The sequence below is a fragment of the Triticum urartu genome, chromosome 7A (assembly GCF_056163025.1).
Source record: "Triticum urartu cultivar PI428250 chromosome 7A, HENAU_Tu73, whole genome shotgun sequence".
Classification (NCBI taxonomy): Eukaryota; Viridiplantae; Streptophyta; class Magnoliopsida; order Poales; family Poaceae; genus Triticum; species Triticum urartu.
The window spans coordinates 634,003,243-634,019,731 of NC_141879.1; the positions used below are offsets into that span (position 1 = coordinate 634,003,243).

The 16,489-nt window shown below is 44.6% G+C and overlaps 2 protein-coding genes across 2 annotated transcripts; both read right to left on the minus strand.

The window, feature by feature from the left end:
• Positions 1 to 5,036: 5,036 nt before the first annotated feature.
• Positions 5,037 to 5,696, minus strand: LOC147960854 (uncharacterized). The gene has a single exon (XM_087533570.1). The coding sequence runs from the start codon at positions 5,694 to 5,696 to the stop codon at positions 5,037 to 5,039; it is 660 nt and encodes a 219-aa protein (XP_087389696.1).
• Positions 5,697 to 5,990: 294 nt separating this feature from the next.
• LOC147960855 (uncharacterized) lies at positions 5,991 to 7,840 on the minus strand. Its single transcript, XM_087533571.1, has 6 exons — positions 7,676 to 7,840; positions 7,428 to 7,595; positions 7,333 to 7,368; positions 6,974 to 7,215; positions 6,450 to 6,900; positions 5,991 to 6,050 (listed from the first exon to the last, which is right to left on the minus strand). Exons 1-6 carry the CDS (start codon positions 7,838 to 7,840, stop codon positions 5,991 to 5,993), a joined length of 1,122 nt encoding a protein of 373 aa, XP_087389697.1.
• Between the last annotated feature and the right edge of the window lie 8,649 nt (positions 7,841 to 16,489).

A 16,489-nucleotide genomic window follows, 5' to 3' on the forward strand; every position in this document is an offset into this window, starting at 1 on the left:
GCCGGCAGTTCCCCGTTATTTGAGGTGGTCAGAGCAGCCTATTGTGTGGAGCAGGGAAGATCACCCTCCCCGGGTTGATAATCCGGGTCAGATAGCCTTGGTGGTAGCACCTCAAGTTGGTGGATATAAATTCACTAAGGTGCTCATGGATGGAGGTAGCAGCATCAACATCCTTTATTATGAGACCTTCCGAAGTATGGGGTTGACTGACAAAATTTTAAAGACATCCAACACCGTTTTTCATGGAGTGGTGCCTGGTAAGTCAGCATACCCAGTTGGCAAGATTGAGTTGGAGGTAGCCTTCGGAGATGAATATGATTCTAGGGCTGAGAAATTAACCTTTGAGGTGGTCAAGATCAAAAGCCCATATCACGCTCTGTTTGGACGGCCGGCTTATGCCAAGTTCATGGCACGGCCGTGTTTTTTTTATTTGCAGCTCAAGATGCCGGGTCACAAGGGCACCATTACGGTGCATGGGAGTCGAAAGATAGCCCTGGAATGTGAGGAGGGCGATGCTGCTTATGCTGAATCTGTTTGTGCAGCAAAGGAACTGAAGTTTTATAAGGATAATGTTGACCCGGCGGACATGACACCTCTCAAGAAGCCAACCACAAAGCATGACCCGGTGATGAAATTTAAGTCGGCTGATGAAACCAAGCTTGTTGATTTTACTCCAGGCAATTCGTCTAAGCAGTTCAGTATCAGTGCCAATCTGGATCCTAAATAGGAAAGCGCGCTCATCGAGTTCATCCATGAGAACCGGGACATCTTTGCATGGAAACCTTCTGACATGCCGGGTGTACCGAGGGAACTCGCTGAGCACACTCTTAATATTGATCCAAAGTTTAAGCCGGTCAGGCAATTTCTTCGGTGGTTCAACGAAGAAAGACGGAAAGCTATCGGAGAGGAGGTGGCCCGGCTCTTAGCGGCCGGGTTTATTGTTGAAGTTTTTCACCCCGAGTGGTTGGCTAACCCGGTGCTTGTACTTAAGAAGAATGGCACCTGGCGGATGTGTGTGGATTACACGGACTTAAATAAGGCTTGTCCGGCTGATCCCTTTGCTCTCCCCCGTATTGATCAAATCATTGATTCTACGGCGGGTTGTGATCGTTTGAGCTTTTTAGATGCTTACTCTGGTTATCATTAGATCAAGATGGCAGTTAAGGACCAGGAGAAGACGGCTTTCATTACTCTGTTTGGAGCCTTCTGCTATGTGTCAATGCCTTTCGGGCTCAAGAGTGCCCAGGCGACATCAGTGGTGTGTACAGAACTGTCTCCACAATCAGATTGGGCGCAATGTTCATGCTTATGTGGATGATATAGTGGTGAAATCCAGAGAGAAGGAAACCTTGATAGATGATCTAAAGGAAACTTTTGATAATCTCCGGGTCTATAAGATGATGCTTAACCCGGCCAAATGTGTATTTGGTGTGCCAGCGGGCAAGCTTTTGGGTTTCCTAGTCTCCAACAGAGGCATTGAAGCTAATCCGGAGAAGATCAAGGCAATTGCATCTTTGGCTAAACCGGCGTGCATCAATGACGTTCAGCGACTGGCGGGTCGTATCGCTGCTTTAAGCCGGTTCATAAGCCGGTTAGGTGAGAAGGCCATACCACTGTATCAGATGATGAAGAAAACAGACACTTTTGTCTGGAGTGATGCTGCTAATGCTGCCTTTGAAGACTTAAAGAGACAGTTATCTGAGCCCCCAGTCCTTGCAGTTCCCATTGATAAAGAGCCACTGATGTTATACGTGGCCGCTAATTCACGTGATGTTAGTGTTGCAATTGTGGTGGAGCGCAAGGAGGCTGGCAAGGAGCATCTGGTGCAACGGCCGGTTTATTACATCAGTGAGGTGCTCATTGAGTCTAAGCAAAGATATCCACATTGGCAGAAGCTTGTTTATTGGGTGTTCATGGCGAGCCGGAAGCTTAAACAATACTTCCAGGGTCACCTCATCACCGTGGTAAGCTCTGCTCCCTTGGGAGACATCATCCAAAACAGAGAGGCCACAGGACGAGTCGCCAAGTGGGCCATTGAGCTTGGGCCTCATGGTTTGAAGTATGTGTCACGCACTGCTATTAAGTCTCAAGCACTGGTGGACTTTATCAATGATTGGGAAGAGCTGCAGACACCTGAGGAGAAGCCGGACAACACGTATTGGACTATCCACTTTGATGGATCCATGCAGTTGGAAGGCTCGGGGGCTGGAGTCGTTTTAACTTCCCCTCGAGGTGACAAATTTTGTTATGTGCTCCGACTCATGTTTCCTTGTACTAATAATGCAGCTGACTATGAGGCCTTACTCCATGGTCTTCGGATGGCCAAAGAGATGAATTTGAGCCGGGTAAGGTGCTTGGGCGACTCAGATCTCGTGGCTCAGCAGGTGTTAGGCAAGTGGGACTCCAAGGATCCCCTCATGGCGGCTTATCGTCACGAAGTTGATGTTGTAGCTGGGCACTTCAAGGGTTATCAAGTGGAGCACATTGATCGAAGGAAGAATGAGGCGGATGATGCTTTAAGCCGGCTGGGATCTCAGCGTAAGCCGGTACCAAGTTACCTACAGAGGAGGACTTAGCTGTTCCAGACCCAGAAGCGCAGTTGGTGGCGGCTCTTCACGTCATCCCGGATTGGACAGTGCCATATTTGGCTTACATGACCCGGGGAGAGTTGCCCGGGGATGAGACCTCGGCGAGGCAAATCATCTGGCGGTCTAAGTCCATGACCATTGTTCATAATGAGCTGCATCATCGCAGTGTCACCAGGGCGTTTCAGCGTTGTGTGTCGCCTGCGGAAGGTCAGGAAATACTTCGGGAGATCCATGAAGGCGATTGTGGTCATCATGCCGGCTCAAAGTCTCTTGTGGCCAAGGCTTTCCGTCATGGTTTTTATTGGCTGACGGCTCATGCTGATGCGGAAGATCTGGTCAGTAAGTGTGACAGCTACCAAAAATTCTCACATCGAGTTCATGTGCCGGCTCAAGAACTGAGGATGATTCCAATTACTTGGTTGTTTACAGTCTGGGGTCTTGATATGGTCGGGCCTTTCAAAAGGTCTAAGTATAAAAAGACACACCTCCTGGTGGTAGTGGATAAGTTTACAAAGTGGGTTGAGGCAGAGCCGGTCAGTAAGTGTGATGCAGCCACGGCAGTTCAGTTCATGAAAAAGGTGATCTTTCATTTTAGTTTTCCACACAGCATCATAACTGATAATGGCACTAATCTCTCCAAAGGTGCTATGGAAGAGTTCTGTCAACGAGAGCATATCCGGCTTGATGTTTCGGCGGTGGCTCATCCTCAATCCAATGGTCAAGCAGAAAGAGCCAATCAGGAGATCTTGAAAGGTATAAAACTCCGGCTCTTGGTCCCCTTACAGCGGACGTCGGGTTGTTGGGTGGAGGAGTTACCCTCTGTGATTTGGAGCATCAACACTACACCTGATAGTTCTACGGGTTATACACCTTTCTTCATGGTTTACAAAGCAGAGGCGGTCCTGCCAAGTGACATCCGTCATGACTCGCCCCGAGTGGTGGCTTACGTTGAAGCTGATAATGAACAAGCCCGTCAAGATGCACTTGACTTGTTGGATGAAAAGCGAGACTTGGCAATAGCCCGCTCGGTGATTTACCAGCAAGACCTGCGCCGCCACCACAGCCGCCGGGTTAGATCCAGAACCTTTCAGGAAGGTGATTTAGTGCTCCGGCTCATCCAGGATCAATCCGACATGCACAAGTTATCCCCTCCCTGGGAAGGACCCTTTGTGGTCAGCAAGAACTTGAACAACGGGTCATATTACATCATCGATGTTCGAGAGCACAAAGACTCATGTAAGTCGGAGGAGGAGACCCGTCGGCCATGGAATATCGCTCATCTTCGGCCCTACTACACTTGAGCCACCGGCTCTCAGGATGTACACATTTGAGATGTATATATTATAAAAAGCAATAAAGCAGGACCTCCGTCCTTTTCATCCTCAAAATGTTAACATGTCTTCCTTATTATGTTGTTGAAACAACCAATAGGGATCGGATCATATTCGAATCCAGCTTTCCTTTTGGTACGGCTTATGATCATATCTGAATCTAGCCATGATCACTTGGGGGCTTCCTGTTCAAACATAGGTCGTGTTCGAACCAAAGAGAACATAGTTGTCGATACCCTCTTGATCGGCATACTGCCAAACCCACTAGGGGGCTTCTTGATCATATTTGAATCATAGCTTAACCCCTTTGGGTCTGACGTGGATCGTATTCGAATCAGCGTCATTAAACAACTCTTATGGTCACTTGGGGGCTTCCTGTTCAAACATAGGTCGTATTCGAACCAAAGAGAACATAGTTGTCGATACCCACTTGATCGGCATCGCCAAAGCCACTGGGGGCTATATGATCATATCTGAATCTTAGCTTAACCCCTTTGGAATGGTTTTCTGATCGTATTTGAATCAGAAGCCTTTGAATTTTGTCTATTGTTCATAACACCTTTGCAATAACAATTATTTGACTGTTTTGAGATCATTGTCTGAAAGCGTTTATGGGATGATTTTTATTCCACCGGCTTAATTTTCATCAAATACAATTGTTAGCGCATAGCAAACATCATATGTGCCAAGTTTCAGGATTAAAAAGCTTACCCTCATTGTTCGGGTCACATAAGCCGGCAAGGTCACCAAAGGATCACAGGTATGCTGTTACGATTATGTCTCAAGGATATAATTGAAAACCAGCCTTTGTATGATTTTTGGTTCACACTTCGGGTTATCAATACATTATATGACCCCCTATGCGGTAAGCCGCCAAGGGACTTGTGTTTGTTCTATATGCAGGGCAATGCAAGTGAATTTTTCAGCACGAAGAAAGCAGAAGACCAGTATAAACCGGAAGCATATAATGATGGCGGCTTAAGAAAGTATTGAGCGCCTCGAACATGCGCGAAGGCCCGACAAAATCAAGTGTTTTTCTACCATATTACAAGACTCCCCGAGTCTGGATAATGAAGCATTGTTTTTCACAAAGCATAGAAATAAGACGCCTGACGGATCACTCGTTTTGCTGTCCTGAAGCTTCCGGGTTATCCCTCTCCGCTCCTTCGTCGGCTGTCCGGTCCTGGAAGGTTGATGATGACCAGTCAATGCCACTCAAAGCTTCAAATTTAGCTTCATCATCAATTAACCCGGACGGATCGACTTCAGGGGCGAAGGTATGCTTACGAATTGGACAAATCAAGCTGATTGCATCATAACGTGGTGTTGCGATCCTCTGATTTTGGCTATCGTAACCCGGATGGTATTTGGTGAGGTCCGTGTCATTCCCAATCAGAGTGGCCACAGGATGTATTTCCTTCACGCAGGCGGTGAAGTCCTTCTCCTCAAATGGGGTGCCATCCTCCTTAAAGCTTGGATATCCAAGGGCGATGTCGGCTAGGTCCAGCTCTAGTAACCATGCCATGGCCCAGCTTAAAGCGGCTATAGCAGCGGCTCTTGCAGAAGCACGTCTCAATTCTTGGACCCATTGAGGAAGCACAGCAAGCCGTCTCAGTACATCAGCCAAGAGATTGGGAACCTCATTTGACAAAGCCACAACGGCTAAAGCACGTTGTGACCCGGTGTAGAGTTGTTCCACCAATGTATAAACCGCCTTCAGCTTAATTAACATGTTCTGGTTTAGATTAGAGCTCCTGGGGCCTGCATTAACAAACATCAGGTGAGACGGAGGTGACAAGTAAGATACTTGACGGAGAAAGATTTACAGTATTTAACACTTGCAGAATAGCTTACCAAAGATTCCTAAGACCATATGAGATATATGGCGTCTTAAGCCGGTTAATTCAGCCGTTGTGTCTGCGAGAGCCGCCTCTGCTTTCTCTGCCCGGGTGATCAAGGAGGCCTTTTCATCAGCCCATACTTTCTTATTGGCTTCAAGGCTTTTCTTTAATTTCTCCTATTCAGATACGCTGAACTCAAATTTGGAGTTGGCCTTTTGGATTTCAGTCTCCTAAGCTCCCAGGCGATTCTTCAGATCAGCAATCTCCGACTCAAATTGACTTATGGTGGCCTGTATCAATGCCGGGTTACAGTCAGCATTGTTATAGTACAGCATTAAGTCCCAAGCACTTTGCAAGCAAAGACACTTGACACTTGGGGGCTAATGTATGCTGAAGAACTCTGAATTACTACGGCGGTTCATGGAAATTAAGTCCCAAGCACTTTGCAAGCAAAGATACTTGGCACTTGGGGGCTAATGCATATTGTAGTTCAAATATTTTATTATAGCATGGTAAGGACCGGTTCAAACATCTGGTTTTAAGCCGGCCTAAGAGTGCTACAGGATAAGCCGGGTTTCGGGCAAACACCACCCAGCTAGTATTAAGTCTACAGCATATTTTCATCATAATCAATAGACTTGGGGGCTGATACAGTAAGGAGGAATAAGGAGTAGCAACAAGAGTTATACCTCAGATTTTTGGTCAATTTGTTTCACCATATCAATTTCCAGGTCACGGCTGTTGTGCACTTGACTTATATAGCCAGAGACAATTTCTCCAATACTCAGATGAGTATAATCAGTGACGTCCAGCTTGGCTTTTCGGCGTTCCAAAAGTTCTTCCTTGGCAGAACACTTTGCAAGTACAGCGGGCCGTCCCGGTTCAACAAACTGAGTCTTCAGGATCTCGACTTCCGGGTCATCTATTTTGGCCGGGCTGGGAATCTCCGGATTATTAGAACCGTCAAGAGCTTGTTCGTTAGGCGGATCAGAAGTTGGTGCTAGAATATCATGGGCCGGTTCAGGTGGTGGCTCATGTGTGGAGGTGTCAAGAGCGGTGGTTCTGAGCTCCGGGTCACTCATGACCGGCTCTTTGGCCGGCTTATTTTTCTTCGCCCTTTTGCTGGGCTTCACTTTTATGCTATGTGCAAATCAGAAGGGTTAGTACAAAAACATGAGTAAGATAAGCATAAAGATAAATAAGTTGACATTACCCTGGAGCAGTCTTGAAAGCCGGCATGTTGGATTGCATGGATTCTCCAGAGGAAGGTGAAGTATCCTGATAGTTTGAGTCAGATGAATTGAGGGGTTGACGAATGAAACCCGCCAAAGGTAAAAAAGAACGTAAATCAGAGATAACCTTAGCCCGGCGCTTCCTTGTTACATCAGGTAAGCCGGAGGAGAGTTCCGCATCTTTACTGGTCCGGGTCTGCCTCCGGCTCTCATGAGTATGTCGCTTCAAAAGAAATTGAGGATCTTGGTAAGCTAAAGGATGTGAAAATCTTACTTTCCGGGTCACTCTTTAGACTTTCTGCCTTGGCAAAGGCTCGGAGTCAGAGGCAATTATAGTTACCTCTTCCTCAACTCCTTGGCTGTTTCCCGTGTCCTCCTGAAAGGAATTAATGTCAATAAGATAATGATAAAGGAGTCAGGGGAGTTAAGGATTACCTCTTCTTCATCGTCAGAGGTGTCATCCAGTTTAAATAAATCTGAAGTACTTGGCTTCTTCTTCCTCTGGGTTCCTGTCTTGGCGGCTTTCCTCTCGGCTCTCTTGGCTGCTCTGGCTTGTTTGGCAGCCTCATGGTCATATTTGACCTTCCAGAAATTGTCATTTGCCTGTGAATAATGAGAAAGGGCTATGAGTAAAAGCAAGGCATTCCGCAATAAGGGTATAATTTTTTAGGTTGATGACTTACTGCAGGAGCCGGGTTATTCTTGCAGAATGGAAGTAAGCCGAAGGTGTTACTGGCCACTGAGCCATCTTTCAACAGAGATTGGGTCATGGCTTCAACCATATCATCAAGTAAGTCATCAGGACAATGACGCAGTGGGTCATCCTTTTCACCTGAGTAAGTGCACATTAAGCCGGGGCGGCAGCTTAACGGAATCACCCGCCATGAGATCCAGACTCGGACCAAGTCAATGCCATCTAAGCCATTCGCCAAAAGAGCCTTGATTTTCTTTATGGTGGGGGCAAGCGGTAGATGTTCAACAGCAGATAACTTGTCCAGCAGTGGGTGGTTGGATTCGAGGCGCGGAGCACGAAAGCCGGGCAGTGGATTCTCATCAGCCGGGGAAGCATCCTGACAATAGAACCACGTCTGATTCCAATCCTTAGGGTGGCTTGGCGGCTCAGCATATGGGAAAAGGCAATCCCTCCGGCGCTGAATTGAGATACCACCAAGTTCCAGGCTGGGCCCATTGGCGCGCTCATTCTGGCGATTTAAGTAAAACAACTCTGTGAAAAGTAAGATGTTGGGATCTTCTCCAAGGTACACTTCGCAAAAGACTTGGAAGTTGCAGATGTTTGATACAGAATTGGGCCCGATATCTTGTGGTCTAAGGTCAAAAAAGTGCAAGACATCCCTGAAGAATTTTGAGTCGGGTGGAGAAAAGCCCCAGCTCATGTGATCAGTAAAGACGATTACTTCCCCTTCCTTGGGTTGAGGTTTTTCCTCTGACGGATTAGGAGCACGATAAGACATGACTTCTTTCTTGGGCAGATAGCCAGTCTTCACAAAATCAGACAAAGTGCTTTTAGTAACAATGGATTTGACCCAGTTACAGGTCACAGGTGCTTTGGGAGCCTTGGGTGCCATTATGCAGATGAAAGCCTAGGACAAAATAAAATTTCCAGTTCAATTTAACCCGAAGGAAACATTTCAAATTTTATTCAAGATGGTGGCTTACGAAGGGGCCTAATGACATATGGCTAATTATATATGGTCAGTTAAGCCGCTATGAATATCAGAAACAATTAAGTTATTTTAATACCGCCAGGAGTGGGCAAGGCTGTGGCTCGGTAGGGTTTTTTAAGCCGGCGGTGACAGTCGCTATGGTTAATGGGTCTGACAGAAACAGATTTTTGCCTAAGTGTCGCACAAACAAGTTTCGCAGTTGGCAGATATTATTTTGGATCAAACAGGTGTACAGAATAGAAAATATTCTAGACCTAAAACCAGTACAGATGAGTTCATAAGCTTGAATGAGGCCTATATGCAAGCGAAAGGGAATCTATTTGTATTAAAGATGGGGGCGGAACAGCTATCGCGCGAGTTTATACTCCTTTATAGATCGAATCAGGTTGCGGAGGCGAAATCCATAAAGTGTTCATGACGAACAGTGATGAACGCCGGTGAACTTGGAAAACCTAATGGGGATCTAAGATATGGAAGGAAAGGAACTTACGGATGCAGACTGGCTGCGGGGGTGGACCGTTGATCTCTGGTCGGGTTCAGGTTGATGCAGCGGCCTGAGTTGGCGACGACGAGGAGCTTTGCGGCGGCGGCGGCGGCGGAGCTCGAGCAGCAAAGGAATGGCGAGAGGAAGAGGACGACAGAAGAGGGAGAATGGAAAAGACCTTGGAGTCGTGCCTATTTATAAGGAAGGGCCGACTAAGAAGGCACAAGAAACAAGGAGGCCAGGCATCATTATCCAGCGACTCTGATGCCTCGATTTTCGCAATGGTCAGTAAAGATAAAGATTCATTAAAGATATGACAGAATAAAATAGGAATTTAATGGAAGATGATGTCACGGCGGGTTATGACGGATCTAGAAGATGACGTCATGGCGGGTTATAACCTTTTGCGCAGATAGAAGACAGAAGGCTTTCTTCTTAAGGTATTTTAAGATTGACATGAACCGGTTCAAATCAATCTGGGGCCTAATGTTGGGGATATAGCTATTTGTGTAAGCCGCCCAGGAGGGGCCGGGTTACGCAAAGATGATCCATCATATGAAGCCCAAGATCAAGCATGAAGATGGCGGTTCAATAAAGGGTCTAAAGCCCACAGGTGACTTAAGGCCCGTAGTGATAAACCGCCGTAATGGCATGACTTGTATCATAAGGCAGGATTAACTAGTCACCGAGTCGGACACTGTTTATGAGCCGGCCGGGACCCTATAGGCCGCAGGGCGTCAACCCGTGTATATTAGGGGACGACCTGTTGGCGGCTTAGGGCAAGAAACATCTCATCGAGAGCCGGGCATAGCGTATCTCGCTCCCTGGTCATCGAAACCTTATCAATACCAACCCAACTAGATGTAGGCTTTACCTTCACCGTAAGGGGCCGAACTAGTATAAAACCTCTCTCGTGTCCCTTGTCCCATTAACCCCTTTAAGCTTCCTAGTTGCGATGGCTCCACGACTAAGTCCTTACAAGAGGACATCTACCGTGACAATTCCACGACACATCCCATCTTTCATCAACAAGTATCGGTATGTTTTCGAATTCGTTTCATTCATGCGATATGTGCAAATCTTGGAGTGTCTTTTGCAATTAGTTTTCACTTTTCTTTTGTGCACCATGCTGGTATGAGATGGTCGTTGGTTTATTTATAGAATGCTCATTGCACTTCACTTATATCTTTTGAGTATGGATTTATAGAATGCTTCTTGTGCTTCACTTATATCATTTGAAGTTTGGATTGCATGTTTCTCTTCACATAGAAAACCGCCATTTGTAGAATGCTCTTTTGCTTCACTTATACTTGTTAGAGCGTGGGCATATCTTTTGTAGAAAGAATTAAACTCTCTTGCTTCACTTATATCTATTCAGAGAGTTGACAGGAACTGGTCATTCACATGGTTAGTCATAAATCCTGCATAAAACTGGTAGATCACTGAATATGATATGTTTGATTCCTTGCAATAGTTTTGCGATATAAATATGGTGATATTAGAGTCATTGAGGGAGTCCTGAATTAGGGGGTGTCCGGATGGCCGGACTATAGCCTTTGGCCGGACTCCTGGACTATGAAGATACAAGATTGAAAAGTTCGTCCCTTGTCCAGATGGGACTTTCCTTGGCGTGGAAGGCAAGCTTGGCGATGCGGATATGTAGATCTCCTCCCATTGTAACCGACTCTGTGTAACCCTATCCCTCTCCGGTGTCTATATAAACCGGAGGGTTTTAGTCCGTAGGACGAACAACAATCATACCATAGGCTAGCTTCTAGGGTTTAGCCTCTCTGATCTCGTGGTAGATCTACTCTTGTACTACCCATGTCATCAATATTAATCAAGTAGGACTAGGGTTTTACCTCCATCGAGAGGGCCCGAACCTGGGTAAAAACATCGTGTCCCTTGTCTCCTGTTACCATCCGCCTAGACGCACAGTTCGGGACCCCCTACCCGAGATCCACCGGTTTTGACACCGACATTGGTGCTAGTGGGTAGTTGTGGATTGTAGAAATACTTGTGTTGAAGTTTGTGATTCCCGTAGCATGCACGTATGGTGAACCATTATGTGATGAAGTCGGAGCATGATTTATTTATTGATTGTCTTCCTTATGAGTGGTGGTCGGGGACGAGCGATGGTATTTCCCTACCAATCTATCCCCCTAGGAGCATGCGCGTAGTACTTTGTTTCGATGACTAATAGATTTTTGCAATAAATATGTGAGTTCTTTATGACTAATGTTGAGTCCATGGATTATACGCACTCTCATCCTTCCATCATTTCTAGCCTCTATGGTACCGTGCATTGCCCTTTCTCACCTCGAGAGTTGGTGCAAACTTCGCCGGTGCATCCAAACCCCGTGATACGATATGCTCTATCACAGATAAGCCTCCTTATATCTTCCTCAAAATAGCCACTATACCTACCTATCATGGCATTTCCATAGCCATTCCGAGATATATTGCCATGCAACTTCCATCATCATCATATACATGACGTGAGCATTTATGGTCATATTGCTTTGCATTCAGTTTGAGCTTTCATACACTTATAGCTCTAGTGCATCTGTTGCATGGCAATCCCTACTCCTCACATTGACATCAATTGATGGGCATCTCCATAGCCCGTTGATTAGCCACGTCGATGTGAGACTTTCTCCTTTTAGTCTTCTCCACACAACCTCCACCACCATATTCTATTCCACCTATAGTGCTATGTCCATGGCTCACACTCATGTATTGCGTGAAACTTGAAAAGGTTTGAGAACATCAAAAGTACGAAACAATTGCTTGGCTTGTCATCGGGGTTGTGCATGATTTGAATATTTTGTGTGGTGAAGATGGAGCATAGCCAAACTATATGATTTTGTAGGGATAACTTTCTTTGGCCATGTTATTTTGAAAAGACATGATTGCTTTATTAGTATGCTTGAAGTATTATTGTCTTAATGTCAAATGATAGACTGTTGCTTTGAATCACTCGTGTCTTAATATTCATGCCATGATTAGATTACATGATCAAATTATGCTAGGCAGCATTCCACATCAAAAATTATCTTTTTTTATCATTTACCTACTCGAGGACCAGCAGGAATTAAGCTTGGGGATGCTGATACGTCTCCTTCGTATCTATAATTTTTTATTGTTCCATGCCAATATTATACAACTTTCATATACTTTTGGCAACTTTTTATACTATTTTTGGGACTAACATATTGATCCAGTGCCCAGTGCCAGTTCCTGTTTGTTGCATGTTTTATATTTCGCAGAAACCCCATATCAAACGGAGTCCAAACAGGATAAAAACGGACAGAGAATATTTTTGGCATATTTGTGAAATATGAGAAGAAGAATCAACGCGAGACAGTGCCCGAGGGGGCCACGAGGCAGGGGGCGTGCCTGCCCCCCTGGGCACGCCCCTAACCCTCGTGGCCACCTCGTAAGGCGGTTGGTTCCCTTCTTTTGCCACAAGAAGGCTAATATCTGGATAGAGATCGTGTCCAAAATTCAGCCCAATCGGAGTTACGGATCTCCGGGAATTTAAGAAACGGTGAAGGGCCAGAACCTAGAGCGCATAAACAGAGAGAGACAGAGAGACAGATCCAATCTCGGAGGGGCTCTCGCCCCTCCCATGCCATGGAGACCAAGGACCAGAGGGGAAACCCTTCTCCCATCTAGGAAGGAGGTCAAGGAAGAAGAAGAAGAAGAAGAAGAAGAAGGAGGGGGGCTCTCTCCCCCTCGCTTCCGGTGGCACCAGAGTGCCACCGGGGGCCATCATCATCACCGCAATCTTCACCAACAACTTCACCGCCATCATCACCAACTCTTCCCCCCTCTATGCAGCAGTGTAACCCCTCTTTTACCCACTGTAATCTCTACTTAAACATGGTGCTCAATGCTATATATTATTTCCCAATGATGTATGGCTATCCTATGATGTTTGAGTAGATCCGTTTTGTCCTATGGGTTCATTGATGATCGTGATTGGTTTGAGTTGCATGTTTTATTATTGGTGTTGTCCTATGGTGCTCTCCGAGTCGCGCAAGCATGAGGGATTCCCGCTGTAGGGTTTGCAATATGTTCATGATTTTCTTATGGTGGGTGGCATGAGTAGCATAAGCATATACCCGAGTAAGTAGGTTGTTTGCGTATGGGAATAAAGAGGACTTGATACTTTAATGCTATGGTTGGGTTTTACCTTAATGATCTTTAGTAGTTGCGGATGCTTGCTACAGTTCCAATCATAAGTGCATATGATCCAAGTAGAGAAAGTATGTTAGCTTATGCCTCACCCTCAAATAAAATTGCAATAGTGATTACCGGTCTAGTTATCGATTTCCTAGGGACAAATAACTTTCTCGTAACAAAAAGCTCTCTACTAAAACTAATTTAGTTGTGTCTTTATCTAAACAGCCCCTACTCTTTATTTACGCTCTCTTTATTATCTGGCAAACCTATCCAACAACACCTACAAAGTATTTCTAGTTTCATACTTGCTCTAGGTAAAGTGAACGTTAAGCGTGTGTAGAGTTGTATCGGTGGTCAATAGAACTTGAGGGAATATTTGTTCCACCTTTAGCTCCTCGTTGGGTTCGACACTCTTACTTATCGAAAGAGGCTACAATTGATCCCCTTTACTTGTGGGTTATCATCCTTCTAAGAAGAAGAAAAAGAAAAATGATAGGACTTTGCATGCTTCTGGTGAACCTGTTGTTGACACGCCTGGGAATCCCGATGATATTTCTATTTCGGATGCTGAAACACAATCTGGTGATGAACATGAACCTAGTGACAATGTTAATGATGATGTTCATGTTGATGCTCAACCTAGCAATAACAATGATATAGAGATTGAACCTGCTGTTGATCTTGATAACCCACAATCAAAGAATCAACGTTGTGATAAGAGAGATTTTGTTGCTAGGAAGCACGGTAAAGAAAGAGAACTATGGGTTCAAAAACTCATGCCTTTTCCTCCTAAACCATCCAAGAAAAAGGATGATGAGGATTTTGAGCACTTTGCTGAAATGATTAGACCCATCTTTTTGCATATGCATTTGACTGATTGGCTTAAAATGAATCCTTATGTTAAGTATATGAAAGATATTGTTACAAATAAAAGAAAGATTCCGGAAGCTGAAATTTCCACCATGCTTGCTAATTATACTTTTAAATGTGGAATACCTAAGAAACTAGGAGATCCAGGAGTACCAACTATACCACGCTCCATTAAAAGAAACTATGTTAAAACTGCTTTATGTGATCTTGGAGCTGGTGTTAGTGTTATGCCTCTCTCTTTATATCGTAGACTTGATTTAAATAAGTTGACACCTACTGAAATATCTCTGCAGATGGCCGATAAATCAACTGCTATACCTGTCGGTATTTGTTAGGATGTGCCTATTGTGGTTGCAAACGTTACTATTTTAACGGACTTTGTTATTCTTGATATTCCCGTGGATGATAGTATGTCTATTATTCTTGGTAGACCCTTTTTGAATACTGCAGGGTCTGTTATTGATTGCAACAAAGGCAATGTCACTTTTCATGTTAATGGTAAGGAGCATACGGTACACTTTCCGAGAAAACAACCTCAAGTCCACAGTATCAATTTTATTGGAAAAATTCCAACGATTACTATTGGAGGTTTTTGAATTCCCTCTTCCTACTGTCAAGAAGAAATATGATATTCTTATTGTTGGGGATGTGCATATCCCCGTTGAGGTAACCTAGTGTTATTCGAAAATTCTCCGGTTTCATGTTATTCGGAAAGAGTTTGTTAACAATACTTGATCAACCTTGTTAGTGGATTCCTTTTTGATGAGCATGAGATGGATGAGGTTAGAAAGCACAACTTTCTGTACCCTCCTTTTACTTTCTGTTATTTAGATTAAATAAAGCAAAAATAGTATTTTCTGCCTGTTTTCTGAATTTATCCTTGCAATAAAAAAATACCCCGAAAATAAAAGTTCTCCAAATGTCCCGAAAATAAAATGTGATTTTTTGTAGAATATTTAAGGATATCTGGCACTGAGAACACACCAGGGGGGCCCACCATATGGCCACGAGGGTCCAGGGCGTGCCCCCTGCCTCGTGGGCCCCACGTGGCCCCCCTCCACTTATTCCTACACCCACTCACTTCGTCTTCCTCCATAAAAAATCCTCCTATAGCTCAAACCTGTGTTCTAGCTCATCTTGCTGCCATTTTTTATCTCCTTGCTCAAAGCTCTATTCACAAAACTGTTTGGGGAGATTGTTCTTCGGTATGTGATTCATCCAATGGTCCAATTAGTTTTTGTTCTAGTGCTTTATTTATTGCAAATTTTTCTGCCTAGGTGACCCTGTTCTTGAGCTTGCATGTCAAATTTATATGGTCCCAAGTAGTTCTAATGCATGATATAGTCTCTAGGCACTTGTGGGAGTAGTTGCTATCAATCTTGTTGAGTTTGGTTCACTTTTATTTGAGTCACTAAAAATTTCAGAAAATTTCAGAGGGAGAATATGTTGAAGAGATTGTTGAGAGACTCCTCAAGCCGGAGTTCGAAGGGAAAGGAGAATGAAGAGAATGAAGCCCAAGTACAACCTTCCTCGCACCGCGGAGGTTCGGCAGTGTGAATGGCCTTGTGATACATTCTTGAAGGCCGCCGGAATTTATGATGATTTTTATTACTTGGCTGAGAATGCAGGCCTCACCGACTTCCTCCACGACCGGTTCGAACAGTATCTCCTACTCACTAATATTTTTGTGCTAAATTTTCATTTCCATGCTTGTAGTAGTAGTAATTAGAAGAAAACCCAAAAAGATTTCTCGTTCTTCTTTTGCTTGTTGGAAGCTTTCCCGTGTAAATAGTTTTACTTTATTTCTTTTCTTTGGGGGTCGAGAGGAGAAGACCATGATGAAAATGTTGAATGGCTCTCATATGCATTGTTGTTGATTTAACCAAGAGCCCATATTACCTTGTCATCTCCCTTGTATTAAATGCTTGCAGATTCCAGCTTAGTCCAATGCACGTGCACTATTATTATTATCCACACCGTTCGGTCGTGCAAGTGAAAGGCAATAATGACGATATATGATGGACTGATTGAGATGAGAGAAGCTGGTATGAACTCGACCTATCTTGTTTTTGTAAATATGATTAGTTCATCGTTCCTGATTCAGCCTATTATGAATGAAACATATTTGCAATGACAATTAGAGATTATAGTTGCGCATGCCATGCTTAATTAGTTAGGAGTTTATAATGGTTTACCTTGCGTGCCAACATGCTATTAAATGGTTGTGATGTGGTATGATAGGGTGGTATCCTCCTTTGAACGATTCGAGT

What these genes read in the sequence shown, in the direction of transcription:
- LOC147960854 (XM_087533570.1), bottom strand. Translation starts at nt 5,696, where the DNA reads ATGTTTGTTAATGCAGGCCCCAGGAGCTCTAATCTAAACCAGAACATG.
- LOC147960855 (XM_087533571.1), bottom strand. Translation starts at nt 7,840, where the DNA reads ATGTGCACTTACTCAGGTGAAAAGGATGACCCACTGCGTCATTGTCCT. An exon ending in CCTCTGACGATGAAGAAGAG is followed by an intron (nt 7,369 to 7,427) that starts GTAATCCTTAAC and finishes AATTCCTTTCAG; the next exon opens with GAGGACACGGGAAACAGCCA. An exon ending in AAATTGACCAAAAATCTGAG is followed by an intron (nt 6,051 to 6,449) that starts GTATAACTCTTG and finishes GCATTGATACAG; the next exon opens with GCCACCATAAGTCAATTTGA.